This window comes from Rhinatrema bivittatum, chromosome 8 (genome assembly GCF_901001135.1).
Source record: "Rhinatrema bivittatum chromosome 8, aRhiBiv1.1, whole genome shotgun sequence".
In the NCBI taxonomy this organism is placed as follows: Eukaryota; Metazoa; Chordata; class Amphibia; order Gymnophiona; family Rhinatrematidae; genus Rhinatrema; species Rhinatrema bivittatum.
Window position 1 is genome coordinate 145,529,254 of NC_042622.1, and position 14,509 is coordinate 145,543,762.

Here is a 14,509-nt window from a genome sequence, read left to right on the forward strand (position 1 = left end):
CAAAAGAACAGCCAGCAACAATCAAGTAAAGAAGACCTGAGAGCCCAGGGCTCCAGGAGCAGTAGGGAGAAATCAGAGGGAAAGAGAGACAGATGGAGGAAGGAGATGAAGACAGGGGACAGAGGGAACCAAGAGGGGAGAAAAAAAGTCACAACCAGGCTCAACATAGGATTCTCTCCCTTGAGCCCTCTGATTCTCTGCTCTGCTCAGTTAAGAACATAAGAAAATGCCATACTGGGTCAGACCAAGGGTCCATCAAGCCCAGCATCCTGTTTCCAACAGTGGCCAATCCAGGCCATAAGAACCTGGCAAGTACCCAAAAACTAGGTCTATTCCATGTAACCATTGCTAATGGCAGTGGCTATTCTCTAAGGGGCGGATATTAAGAGCCCTGCTCGCCTAAATCCGCCCAAATCCGGGCGGATTTAGGCGAGCAGGGACCTGCGCGCAGGTCAGCCTATTTTACATAGGCCTACCGGCGCGCGCAGAGCCCCAGGACTCGCGTAAGTCCCGGGGTTTTCGGAGGGGGGCGGGTCGGGGGCGGGACCGAGCGCAGCGCCGTTTTGGGGGCGTGTCGGGAGAGTTTTGGGGGCGAGTCCGGGGGCGTGGTTACGGCCCGGGGCGGTCCGGGGGCATGGCCGCGCCCTCCGGACTCGCCCCCAGGTCGCGTCCCGGCGCGCTAGCGGCCCGCTGGTGCGCGGGGATTTACGCCTCCCAGAGGGAGGCGTAAATCCCCCGACAAAGGTAAAGATGGGGTTTAGACAGGGCCGGGCGGGTGGGTTAGGTAGGGGAAGGGAGGGGAAGGTGAGGGGAGGGAACGGAGGTAGGCTGCACGGCTCGGCGCGCGCCGGCTATACAGAATCCATAGCCTTGCGCGCGCCGATCCCAGATTTTAGCGGAAAAGCACGGCTCCGCGCGTATCTACTAAAATCCCACGTACTTTTGCTGGCGCCTGATGCGCCAGCAAAAGTACACGAACGCGCCGTGTTTGAAAATCTACCCCTAAGTGAACTTAATAGCAGGTAATGGACTTCTCCTCCAAGAACGTATCCAATCCTTTTTTAAACACAGCTATACTAACTGCACTAACCACATTCTCTGGCAACAAATTCCAGAGTTTAATTGTGCGTTGAGTAAAAAAGAACTTTCTCCGATTAGTTTTAAATGTGCCCCATGCTAACTTCATGGAGTGCCCCCTAGTCTTTCTATTATCTGAAAGAGTAAATAACCGATTCACATCTACCTGTTCTAGACCTCTCATGATTTTAAACACCTCTATTATATCCCCCCTCAGTCATCTCTTCTCCAAGCTGAAAAGTCCTAACCTCTTTAGTCTTTCCTCATAGGGGAGTTGTTCCATTCCCCTTATCATTTTGGTAGCCCTTCTCTGTACCTTCTCCATCGCAATTATATCTTTTTTGAGATGCGGCGACCAGAATTGTACACAGTATTCAAGGTGCGGTCTCACCATGGAGCGATACAGAGGCATTATGACATTTTCCGTTTTATTCACTATTCCCTTTCTAATAATTCCCAACATTCTTTTTGCTTTTTTGACTGCCGCAGCACACTGCACCGACGATTTCAATGTGTTATCCACTATGACACCTAGATCTCTTTCTTGGGTTGTAGCACCTAATATGGAATCCAACATTGTGTAATTATAGCATGGGTTATTTTTCCCTATATGCATCACCTTGCACTTATCCACATTAAATTTCATCTGCCATTTGGATGCCCAATTTTCCAGTCTCACAAGGTCTTCCTGCAATTTATCACAATCTGCTTGTGATTTAACTACTCTGAACAATTTTGTGTCATCTGCAAATTTGATTATCTCACTCGTCGTATTTCTTTCCAGATCATTTATAAATATATTGAACAGTAAGGGTCCAAATACAGATCCCTGAGGCACTCCACTGTCTACTCCCTTCCACTGAGAAAATTGCCTATTTAATCCTACTCTCTGTTTCCTGTCTTTTAGCCAGTTTGCAATCCATGAAAGGACATCGCCACCTATCCCATGACTTTTTACTTTTCCTAGAAGCCTCTCATGAGGAACTTTGTCAAACGCTTTCTGAAAATCCAAGTACACTATATCTGCCAGTTCACCTTTATCCACATGTTTATTAACTCCTTCAAAAAAGTGAAGCAGATTTGTGAGGCAAGACTTGCCCTGGGTAAAGCCATGCTGACTTTGTTCCATTAAACCATGTCTTTCTATATGTTCTGTGATTTTGATGTTTAGAACACTTTCCACTATTTTTCCTGGCACTGAAGTCAGGCTAACCGGTCTGTAGTTTCCCGGATCGCCCCTGGAGCCCTTTTTAAATATTGGGGTTACATTTGCTATCCTCCAGTCTTCAGGTACAATGGATGATTTTAATGATAAGTTACAAATTTTTACTAATAGGTCTGAAATTTCATTTTTTAGTTCCTTCAGAACTCTGGGGTGTATACCATCCGGTCCAGGTGATTTACTACTCTTCAGTTTGTCAATCAGCCCTACCACATCTTCTAGATTCACCGTGATTTGATTCAGTCCATCTGAATCATTACCCATGGGTCAGAATATCCCTAATGGACTGACTCTCCAGGAGCAGCCACTTCTCTAATTCAGAATCCAGCCTAGATCAGCTAGCAGCACAAGCTATGACTGTCTGCCATCTGCTGGAGACATACTGGCAGACTGAGGTCAGCATGGAATCCTATAAGAAGTGATGTCAGTAATTCTGTTCTCTGTCTCCATCTGCCTGCATGGGAGCATAACCATGCATCTGGATTGGTCTGGCTGGATGATGAGGAACATTGTATTCAGACACAGCTGCTTTGAATAAGGCTGGCAACCAAGAATCCCAAAATCATGCAAATGAAACGACACCACTGTCGGTCTGCTGGGTTCCTCTAACTTCAATTTGCAGATCATTGCCACTGCACGACAGCTGTAAACAGAAGGTTACATGACTGCAAAATGTTATTCTGTGGCCCCAATAACATGTATATTTTCATTAAGTAAAAAAAAATCTATCTAGGATATGACAGGAAGCAATAGTCTGCTAACTTGCCTGATCTTTCCAAACTTTGTATGTGTGAATTTTCTCTCTCGTTGCACACACCATACCTGCATCTTCTTCAGGCTGGGAAAGTCCCCAGGAGAAATCTGATGCTCCCGCTCAATCTTCAGGTAAATCTCACCCAGGTTACTAATTAGCTCTTTCTTCTTATTCTCCTTTCCAAAAACGTTTGGCATCTCCTTCTTCAGGGAGCTGATGATATAAGCATGGACCTATAGTAGGCACAAGATAGATGTGTCATGAGTCCTGTCCATTCTCTGTCTGCGAAAGCCTTCAACTGATCACATCACGGACAGAGGATGAAAGCTGAAATAGGGATGTTAAAAATATTGTACTTACAGCATACTATTATTTCAAAATATCTACAACTACAGTATGTTCATTAAAAATGTAACTTTTCGGTTGGGTTTGCAATTCTTTAACTATTTTTCATGCAGTTTTCCATATATGCAGAACAGCTATACCTGCAAGAGACCTAAATGACATCACAAAAGTGGATTTAATGGACTCATACCACATGACATGGACAACATTATCCAAACCAACAACCCAAACGTGTGCATGTGCAAGAGATTTAATTTATAATTTCTGTTACAATGATTGCTATTCAAAAGCATGGCGGGAGGGGAAGAACTGCTTTAAAATAGTTCTCTTTTTTTAAATCCCAAACTTTAAAAGCATAATTGAGACAGGGTAAGAGTGCCACAGAAGTGCCATGAAAAGGGAACCAGGCAGAGTGGTCATGATTCTGTATTCCAACTTATCAGGAACTAACACTGGAGCTGAATGCAGCAAAGGTGCTGCATGTGTGCACACATTTTCTTTATTAAATGAAAGTTTGTCTCACCTTACACACCTAATATGTGGCAAAAGTAAACATTACATTAAATGTAAGGGATGCCTAACTAGAAGGAGTGTGATTGAGAGAGAACAGCAATATAATCAGATTTAATATGACATTAACCAGTTAAATCAGAAGTTCAGTTCATGTGCACAGCATGAACACTCAGATAAAGATACTTCATGCTGGAAGAAAAAGGAACTACTATCTTTCAAAAGACAGATACAATCAGCAGGCTTTGTACTTTGCTACAGATTATTTCTTGCTTGACAGTTTCCAGAACACACATTCCCCTTATTCAGAGCCTGTTCAGGGTCCAGTAAACCTTAAGTGTATCATCTTAGAGCTGTCAGAGACCAGGTTCCACATTCCCCCACATTTCCCCCTTGATAGGCTTCTGTTAGTGCGAGTTTCAGCAAATCTACCAGCCATGCAAAGCATACCTTGGCCAGCCGTGCTCTCTTGATCAGATCATTGAGTTTGCGGACGGCAGCATTCCTGGGGAGCGACTGGATGTCACGGAACAGGTCTTGCTCCTCTGCCTCAAACAGCTTCCGATTCTCAGGAATGATTAAGGGCTGGGACCAGAAGGAGCCGATGTAGACCCGCACCACTTCAGGAGTGTTGATGATCTTGCCAAGGGACCACATCAGGGCCCCATAGACTCGCATGAGCTGCTGTGTCTCGATCTGATCTGCCTTATTCAGTACCACTCTGATCTTGTCCTCATGGTTCTTCAATGCCTTGATCACCTCTGAGAACTCATCCGAGATATCCAACTTGTGAGAATCAAAGAGCAGGATAATGCGGTCCACACGCTCTGCAAACCACTCCAGCACTGCTGCAAAATCATAGCCTGGTAGGAGAGCCAGGAGAGAAAAACAGAGAGGAGAAAGTCAGTGCCAGGGAAAGGAGAGATGCTTATGAAGAAAAATAAAAGTTGTTGGCAGTTACCCATCCAGTCTGCCCATTTGTGCCTCCCTGCTGTGCTTTCACAGGTCTCTTCTCTCCCCTCTGCCACTAAGGTCCCTTTGTGTGTGTTCCTTGCATGCTTGAAATTCTGACACTGTTTTGGCTTCTACCACTAACCTCTCAGGGAAAATAGTAGCTTTCTCCCTTTAGTTGCATGATCCTTTTTCCTTGAGTTTTTCATTCTATGGAAAATGCTACCTTATTGGAGACTGCTAAATATTTGAATGTTTTTATCATATTTCCCCATCTTTCCTCAAGAGACTATATAATTAGCTCCTTCAGTTTATAAATGGCTTATAGTGCAGATTATACACTGTTTTGGTGGCCCCCTCTCCCCCTCATTAATGTCCCTTTGCAGATGTCGCTATAACCATACATAGTGTTCACAGTGGCACCTCAGACCTATAGCGGGTGTTCTCTGAAGACAGCAAGTCACCGGTCACCCAATCTCTCTCACCTCCCTATTGAAGTTGTTCTCCCTCCAGTCAAGGCTAAGAGAGAGAAAATTCCACAGGCTGACTCAGTACAGCAAGAACAAAGAAAGCTTAAGAGTCAAAAACCTAAATTGAGATATCTAAGGTTGTGAATTCTTTTAAGTAGCAAAAGCTAAAAATCAGACAAAAATATGAGCAACAGAACTGCAAGGATTGTGAGATAAGGAGGAAGCACTGTGAGTTAAGTTGGAAAGAGGGAATGAAACATCTGTTTATATGTGTGTAATATACAGATCTCCATTGCAGACAGAGGAAATGAATAGAGATTTAATGGAGGAATGAGGGAAATATTGAGAGCAAAAGATTTTGCTGGTGTCTGAAAAGGATCAGTGAGTACTGCTTGCTGGATAATACTGGGACTTAAAAGTTTGGGGAGAGGTGAAATTATGGAGTATAGTGATTAAAAGCAAGTATAGGTTAAGTGATTTATTTTAGTATGTGTGTGTTTGGGCTTTGAATTAAAACAAAAAAAAAAGTGAGAATTCTGGTTCCAGGGGCAGTTAGTTTTGGACCTCCCACCCAAATCCCAGCCACTCCAAGCTCTTTTTCTGTTAAATAGATACCCCAAATCCCACCCACCCTCTTTTTCTGTTAAATAGATACCCCTTCACCCAATTAAAAGGAAAACCTTCTAAATAAGAGTCAGTTAGTGAGTTTGAATATCAGACAATTAACCCTGCTTTTAATGATTGACTAATTATAGTCTTGTTGCTGGTCATTCACAAACTAACATAAGTCACCTAGTTAGCAATTTAAAAACCTCAGACTCTAAAAGACAACAAATAATTTAAAATACCTTAAATTCAGAGACATACCTACTACATAATCAGCTTTTAAAACTGTAATAACTTACTAAGATGCAGACAGAAGCCCACCAGCGAGTTGGGGGCTATCCAGTCTTTTGCACTAAGTGCCCCATGTATGACTATCTATCTGTTGGTGAGGTACTGTATGTGTGCACTCAGTGCAAAGAGCACCTGGCTCTCAGAGAACAAGTCTGACCTCTGGAGGCCAGAGAGGCAGACCTGGAGGAGCTGAGGCAGACAGATAGGTAGATAGAGGAGACCTTCAGAGACATAGCAGAGTGGTCCCAACTTCAATCAAGCAACACTTGTGCCACTTTGGAGAAGCAAGGTCACCTGACAGGAGACCATCACCGTGGTGTTGCAGGAAGTGATCCTGTAGCTAGGACCTGTCCGCTAAGTGATGCATTATCCTCTCGCACCAAGGATATGTCTCCATAGCCATGTGCCCAGGATGGGAGGGTTAGGACAGCAATTGTAGTGGGTGATTTGATTATTAGAAATGTAAATAGCTTGGTGGGCTTGATGATTGTCTGGTGCATAGGCAGCGGACCTCATGCACCATCTAGAGAAGATTTTAGAGAGTGCTGGGGAGAAGCCAACTGTCATTGTACACGTGGGTACCAATGACATAGGAAAGTGCAGGAGGGAAGCTCTGGAGGCAAAATTTAGACTCTTAAGTAGAAAACTGAAATCCAGAACCTCCAGGGTTGCAGTCTCAGAAATGCTCCCAGTTCCACACACAGGACGCCAGAGGCATGTTGTGTGACACGGATGTTGTAGTGTGCCTTTGGGCCTCAGCCCGACCCCAGACGGATCCAGGACCGAACCGAGGGTTGGCGACGTGTCCCAGCATGGCAGAACAGGTCTTACCCTCTGCCAGGCCTGCAAGCTCACAGAGCCAACAAGAGAATGTTGGTACGTGAACGGTCCTCCGACCATTCCAAGCTTTTTCGGACCTGCCGCTTGGATCGGCATGGAGCAGCAGGCCAGCCTGAGGATGAGGGCAGACGGAGGCCTTGACACGAAGACATGACTATGAGAAGGCAAAGACATGACACCAAGGCTGATGCGAGGACATGACACCAAGACTGATGCGACGGCATCAGAGACGAGGAACTTGATGAAGTCCAAACAAGAAGCAGGGAAGTTAGACATTGGCACTGTCTCTCAGGGTGCCCTACTCAGCCCACCTTCACGGGCGGACCCAATGGGCTGGTTGCGGACCACCCTGTCCCACTGTGCGCCCTACGCAGCCCGAGAAGGCTGGTCACGGACCACGCGGAGAGCAGGACAAGCGCAGGAGAGGATCCAGTCAAGGCGGGACTTCGACGATGAAGCCGATGTCATCCGAAGCACCACAAAGGCTGGCAGGACAGGACGGCTCAGGAGCACAGGACATCAGTCCACTGTCAGCATCTCCCAAGACAGAGAAGCGTCACCCGGAGATCCACAGCCGGCAGAACAGAAGGCTCCAAAGCACAGAAGCAAAACACCAAGGAGGGCAGGAACACCAGGAAGCGAGACATCAGGAGACGAGACACCAGGACACCTGGATGGGGACCTCAGGCAACAAAGACATGGTTCAAGACGAGACGAGGAGCTCCCACTAAGAAGACAAAGGACCTGACGGAGCAATGGCAGGCAGGAGCCTCCAGGACTGAAGTAACTCCGATGCAAGGCCAAGACGTAGTGCAAAGACAGCCCTTTTATAGGGCCGTCACAGGAAACAGTCAGAAGGTGGGGCCCAGGGCATATCCGGCCGTGGGCCCTTTAAAACTTGCAGAGAGGTGCAGCCGCGCGCCTAGGAGCAGGAAGCAAGAAGCTGTGCAGGACCATGGACAGCGGTCCTGCACCGATGTCAGCGGAAGAAGCAGGGCTGGGCCAGGAAGCAGGCCCCGACGATGGTAGCGGCTCCAGCCGCTGCAGGAGGCCCCGAGGGCGGCTCCAGCTGCCAAGCCAGCTCGGGGCTTGCAGCCTCCAGCCCCGGAGATGGTCGGGATGTCGGCGGTGGCTCCATGCCACGTTTGAAACAGAGAAGTCCATGGCAGAACAAGATGGGCGGCCTCCGGGCCACAAACGGAAACTAAGTCCGCGGCTCCAGCTGCGCGGGAAGGCCGGAATTTGGCAGCCACATGCTGCTGTCCGGCTGCATCAGGCAGGAGCATGGGAAGAGAGGTGAGTGCCTGCTCGTGGGGAATAGCTCCGCGGGCAGGGTTCATAACAAGTCAGGCAGAGCTCTAGAGTTTCAATGCGTGGATGAGACGATGGAGTAGGGAAGATGATTTTAGATTTATTGGGAAATGGAAAAAAGTATATATCCAGCTAAGTAGCAGCGAACCACTCCAAATAGCCAGATAAGTATTTACTTATCCTTAGTGGAACACATGATTTGATGTAAGATGCAATAATGTTGGGAGCCACTTGGCAATAGTGATCATAATATGATCAAACTGTTGAGTTTGTGGACCCTTGAGCTGGCTAGGAATGATGAAAGTGCACCGTGAGAAGGCCCACAGCGGAGGTCGTATCCAGGAGGCGGATCAAGTCAGGAGACCCACCGAATTTTCACCACTAGAAGCCTGAGATCCTCCCAGGAGGAGTCCTTGAGGATCCAAGCTGCTTGGATTTATGTGCGGTCTCCTGAAGACGAGTATTCGAAGAGTTGTCCTGAAGTTGCGAAGTGGAGGAGTGGTTGGAGCCAGGAGACCAACAGGAACTTCACCACTGGAAACCCGAGGTCCCCCCAGGAGGAGCCCATAAGGACCCAAGCCGCTTGGACTTAGGTGAGGTCTCCCGGACGGAGTGAACGTGGAGCAGTCTGGATCAAGACAGGCAGCAGACAAGCAGGACATGGAACAAACCAGGAGTCAGGGCAGGCGGCAGACAGCAGAAACCAGGGGTCGAGACAGGCAGCAAGCAAGATACCAGGGGACAAGCCGAAGTCAGGAGCCAGGAAGACGAGCCAAAGCCAGAATCAGGAGACGAGCCGAAGTCAGGAGCCAGGGGACGAGCCGAAGTCAGGAGCCAGGAATAGGAGCAAGCAAGGATGGGCTGGAGCAGGAACAAGGCTGGAGCAGGGACCAGGGATACGCAGGATCAAGAATGAAGACAGCAACCACTAACTTCTAAGAATGAACCTTATTGCAAGGCAAGGTGTAAGCTTGGCTGCAGGGTTTAAATCCCTGCCAGCGTCTGACATGCTCCCTGGGGGTGGAGCCATGTTTCCCGCGCTGGTCCCTTTAAACTTGAAGCCCCTGCATTCTATTTGCTTTCTTGGCCGCTTTAGCACAAAGGGGCAGAGGATTTAAACACTAGGGGTGTGCATTCATTTTCGACGTATTGTGAATCCGCATCGTAAAAATCAGATGTAGTTCTAAAGAACCAGTTACCAAACAAAAACTACGAAGTTTTCTCAATCCCGAGAATAAATAAAAGAGGTGGCGGATTACTATTAATTATTGAAAAAATATTTAAAACTAAATTGCTCTCAATCCCAGCACCCTTGAATCATGAAATCGCCCTTTTTGACAAGAACCATTTTCAAATCTGCCTGTCTACTGCCCACCCAGTCTCCTTGAATTAAACATCTCCCCACTTATTGAATTTTTCACAACGCATCTAAATCCCTCTAAAACCACTATAATATTAGGTGACTTTAATCTTCACATGGACGTTATCCCCCTATCTAATACCTGCCAAACACTAATTGACATAATGACAGCATTAGGTTTCGAACTGATCACAGATAAAGCAACACACAAAGCTAGCCACTCATTAGATCTTACTTTCATTAACAGTAGCTTCCTTGAAAACATAAAAACAGAATACACACAAATCCCATGGTCAGACCACTTCCTCATTAACTCCCAGATCAAGCAAACAAGACCAATAATAAAGCAAAACACTGAACCAGCTGAATTCTCATACCATCCCCCTTTCAACACCGATATACTCAAAGACCGACTAATTGAAGAATTAACACACATTAACTACGCAAATAGCCACAACGCAACAATCGACTGGTTAAATAGAACAACTACCTATCTAATGAATTAAACCCTATGCAAATGGCCCACATAAAAGAATCAAAGCAAAATAATCCATGGTGTAGTGAACAAATCAAGGAAACAAAACAATGCCTTAGAAAGAAAGAACAAGAATGGAAAAATAACAAAACTTCTGAGAATTTAACAAAGTACAGGAAACAACTAGCATACTACAAAAAAACAATTTTAGACACCAAAAAAAAAAATACTACTGCTCAAAAATAGAAACATTTTCAAATAATACCAGAATCCTATTTAACATAGTAAAGAATCTAACTAGTGACAATACAAACAACCACCTAACACTACAAGAGAACCAATGTAACGAGGTAGCTCAATTCTTTAAAGATAAAATTGAGAATCTGAGAAAAAAAATCCCTAACACTACAAAACAAGAGATTAAAATGCCCACTAAAGATGTTAGTAACTGGTCTGAATTTGAAGAGGTATCACAAGATGAAGTTGAGAAAATGATAAATCAAATGAAACCTGCCACCCACGTAATTGACACCATTCCCATTACTGAACTAAAAAAACTAACCAACACAATATCCCCAACTCTAACTAAGATCATCAACCTCTCACTTGATGAAGGAATAATGCCGGATACCTTGAAAGGAGCCATTATTAAACCAATAATTAAGAAAAAGAACCTTGACCCACTAGTTCTCAATAACTATAGACCAGTCTCAAACTTACCCCTATTAGCCAAACTAATTGAAAAAACAGTACAAAAACAATTGTCAAACTATATAGAATGTAATAACATATTTTACCCAATGCAACATGGGTTTCACAAACACTACAGTTCTGAAACTCTGCTATTAGCTTTATCAGATAATATCTTAAGAGGTTTTGATACAGGAACACACTACATTCTAGTTCTATTAGATCTCTCCGCAGCATTCGACACGGTAAATCACAAAATACTATTCAATAGACTGAAAGAAATAGGTCTCACGAATAAAACAATAAAATGGTTTGAGTCATACCTAAACAATAGATGTTTTCAAGTACAAATCAAAAATACACTATCGGACAAAGTCACACTGCTAACTGGTGTCCCACAGGGATCGGCCTTGTCGGCAACACTCTTTAACATTTATCTCCTCCCGGAATGTCACCTAATAGCAGGACTTGGAATCATACATTACTAATACGCAGACGATATACAGCTACTGCTGCCAATTGTAAACACCATCAAAGAAACAATGAAACTTGCCAATATGTATCTTGAGATAATTAAACAGCTCTTAAATCAGATGGAACTGGTAATAAACATCGACAAAACGGAATTCTTACACCTTGAACGTAAAAACATACACCACATTCTACCAACATTCATAATTAAAAATAACCAAACCGTTGAGCTAGCAAAAAAAGTATGAAATCTAGGAGTAATAATCGACCCTGAGCTAAACATGAAACACCACATCTCATTGAAAATAAAAGAAGGATATGCGAAACTAATGATCCTGAGAAGACTAAAACCTCTACTAACACTAAACAATTTCCGCACAATTCTGCAGGCAATGATATTCGCAAGAACAGATTACTGTAACTCCCTACTTTTAGGACTACCACAATCTACAATTCGGCCACTACAAATATTACAAAACTCAGCTGCTAGAATTTTGACACATTACACATTACAGGAACGCTCGCTGATCTACACTGGCTCCCAATTGAACAAAGAATTCAATATAAGGCTTTATGCATAATTCACAAACTAATCCACGATGAAAAAGCTGACTGGCTTAACACTGCACGTACATGTCCTGCAAAGAAACCTAAGATCTGCTAATAAGGCTCTACTAACTGTCCCCTCTGTCAAAACAGCACACCTCACGCAAGTAAGGGAAACAGCACTATCACTGGCTGGCCCCGTGCTATGGAACACCTTGCCACGCGAAATAAGGCTGCAGAGAAATTTGAAAATATTCAAAACCAATCTGAAAACCTGGCTATTTAAACAAGCTTTTTATAAAGATAAAGAGAAGGAGAAAAGCAGTTGATTGATAAGGACGCACCAAACTTGAAGTTGTTACTTGTAACCTACAAATGCACATTAATGTTAAATTCAATCCGCCTAATATGCTCCCAACAGACAAGCTTAATTTACACACATAGTTTATTTGAAATGAATTGTTACCGCACTATGATGGCACATGATTAATTTGTAATCTATACCACTCACATTTTCATTATCGTGCCTTGCTGTAAACCATTGTGACGGTTATCTAACTTAATGACGGTATAGAAGAGTTTTAAAATAAATAAATAAATATTCCATATTTGTTGTATTTGTGGGGGTTCCAAAACATATGGCGAACCCCCATGAATACAACGGATCACCAACGAATAGGCCCCCCACCCTCCTGACCCCCCCAAGACTTGTCAAAAGTACCTGGTGGTCCAGCGGGGTTCCTGGAGTGATCTCCTGCACTCAGGTCGTCGGCTGCCAGTATTCAAAATGGCGCCAATAGCCTTTGCCTTACTATGTCACAGGGGCTACCGGTGCCATTGGTTGGCCCCGTCACATGGTAGGAGCAACCGGATTCACAATACTTCGAAAACGAATGCACACCCCTAGTGTTTAAATCCTCTGCCCCTTTGTGCTAAGGCAGCCAAGAAAGCAAATAGAATGCTAGGAATTATTAGGAAAGGAATGGACAATAAAAGAAAGAATATCCTAATGTCTCTGTATTGCTCCATAGTGCAACTGCACCTTGAATACTGCGTGCCGTTCTGGTCACCACATCACAAAAATGATATAGCGGAATTAGAAAAGGTACAGAGAAGAGAAACCAAAAAGATAAAGGGGATGGAATGATTCTCCTATGAGGAAAGGCTAAAGAGGTTAGGGCTCTTCAGCTTGGATAAGCAGCATGGAATCTGTTGAATTTAGGAATCCTACCAAGTATTTGTGACCTGGATTGGCCACAGTTGGAAACAGGATGCTGGGTTTGATGGACGCTTGGTCTGATCCAGCATGGAAAACTTCTGTTCTTCTGTTCTTATATTCACAAAATTGCTATGAGAGGGGAGATGCTATTGCTAGGGGATTTCAGTCTTCCAAGTATTGATTCAGTCATCCTGACGGTGGTGTCTTCTAGAAGCAGGAAGATCCTGGATTCTCTGCAGGGAGAACTGGTTCATCAACTGTTTAACGAAACTCACACAGGAAGAGATGATATAAACCAGGTGCTTTATTTTTATTTATTTATTTAAAAGTATTTATATACCGCTTTTCAAAACAGGGTATCTTGTCAAAACGGTTTACAATAAGAATAAAAGTAAAATAAAATAAGGTGCTTACTAATTGGGACAGTGTTTCTGATGAGGTAGATATTAATCTGGAATCTAGTGGTCACTGGATTGTGTAATTCAGTATTAGAGCAAAGGTGAAGGTTGATTCAAAGGGAGGGTACTTCAAGGAGTCATTTGCTGGATAGGAAAATCTAGGGGAAATAGAAGAGAAGTGGAAAAAACTAAAAAGAAATATTGAAAGGGCAATTAACCTTCTTGTTAAGAAAGTAAATAGGAAAGAGGCTGCTATGGTTTACTAAAGAAGAAGGTGAAAAGGTAAGGAAACAAGATAAGCAATCACAAATAACAAGAGATCACAGAAAAAGAAGAAAGGCGACAATATCTGGAAAAACTAGGAGAGGTTTGAAGCGTAGTCAGGGAGAGTAAAGATGGAAAGGAAGAAAAAATAGCAAATATATTAAAACGACAGGAGAAGACCTTTTTATTTAGATATGTTAGTGGCTTAGAGGAGCAGGGAAAGAATATGTAGAAGCTGATGAGGAAAAAGTAGAATTGCTTAACAGATATTTCTGTTCGGTGTTCACTGAGGAAGGGCCAAGAGTAGAACCACAGAAAATGAACATAAATAAGATTGGTAATCAGGTAAACCTTAAACAATTTTCAGAAAAGTGTGTTCATCAGGAGCTAGCTAAACTTAAATGATGGGGCCAGATGGGATACATCCAAGGGTATTAAGGGAGCTTAGAGAAGTTCTGGGTGCTCTGCTTGCAATCTTTTCAATGTTTCTTGAGAGTCAAGAGTAGTTATTTATGTATGTATTTATTTGATTTATATTCCAAACAGTTCTAGAGGACTGGAGACAGGTGTTATGGGAGCGCTAGGAGAGCGGTCCCCTTAAAGGTGAGTGTGTCCTTAAACCCCAACACGGCCCTAGAGGAATCCAAGGCAGCATCAAGGGTCGAGGTGTGGCGCATCCAAGTATGGGAGGAAACGGACCGGCGGACCC

The 14,509-nt window shown here is 44.1% G+C and overlaps 1 protein-coding gene across 2 annotated transcripts in view; it reads right to left on the bottom strand.

Annotated features, from left to right (window-relative positions):
- Positions 1-14,509, bottom strand: part of LOC115096470 (EH domain-containing protein 1-like) — an 82,625-nt gene that overhangs the window by 43,183 nt on the left and 24,933 nt on the right. For both annotated transcript variants that reach the window (XM_029611114.1, XM_029611115.1), the window contains exons 3-4: positions 4,359-4,771; positions 3,122-3,286 (exon numbers count right to left, since the gene is read on the bottom strand). In XM_029611114.1, the coding sequence (XP_029466974.1) occupies positions 3,122-3,286; positions 4,359-4,771 (578 nt within the window). The remainder of the gene's footprint in view (positions 1-3,121; positions 3,287-4,358; positions 4,772-14,509) is intronic.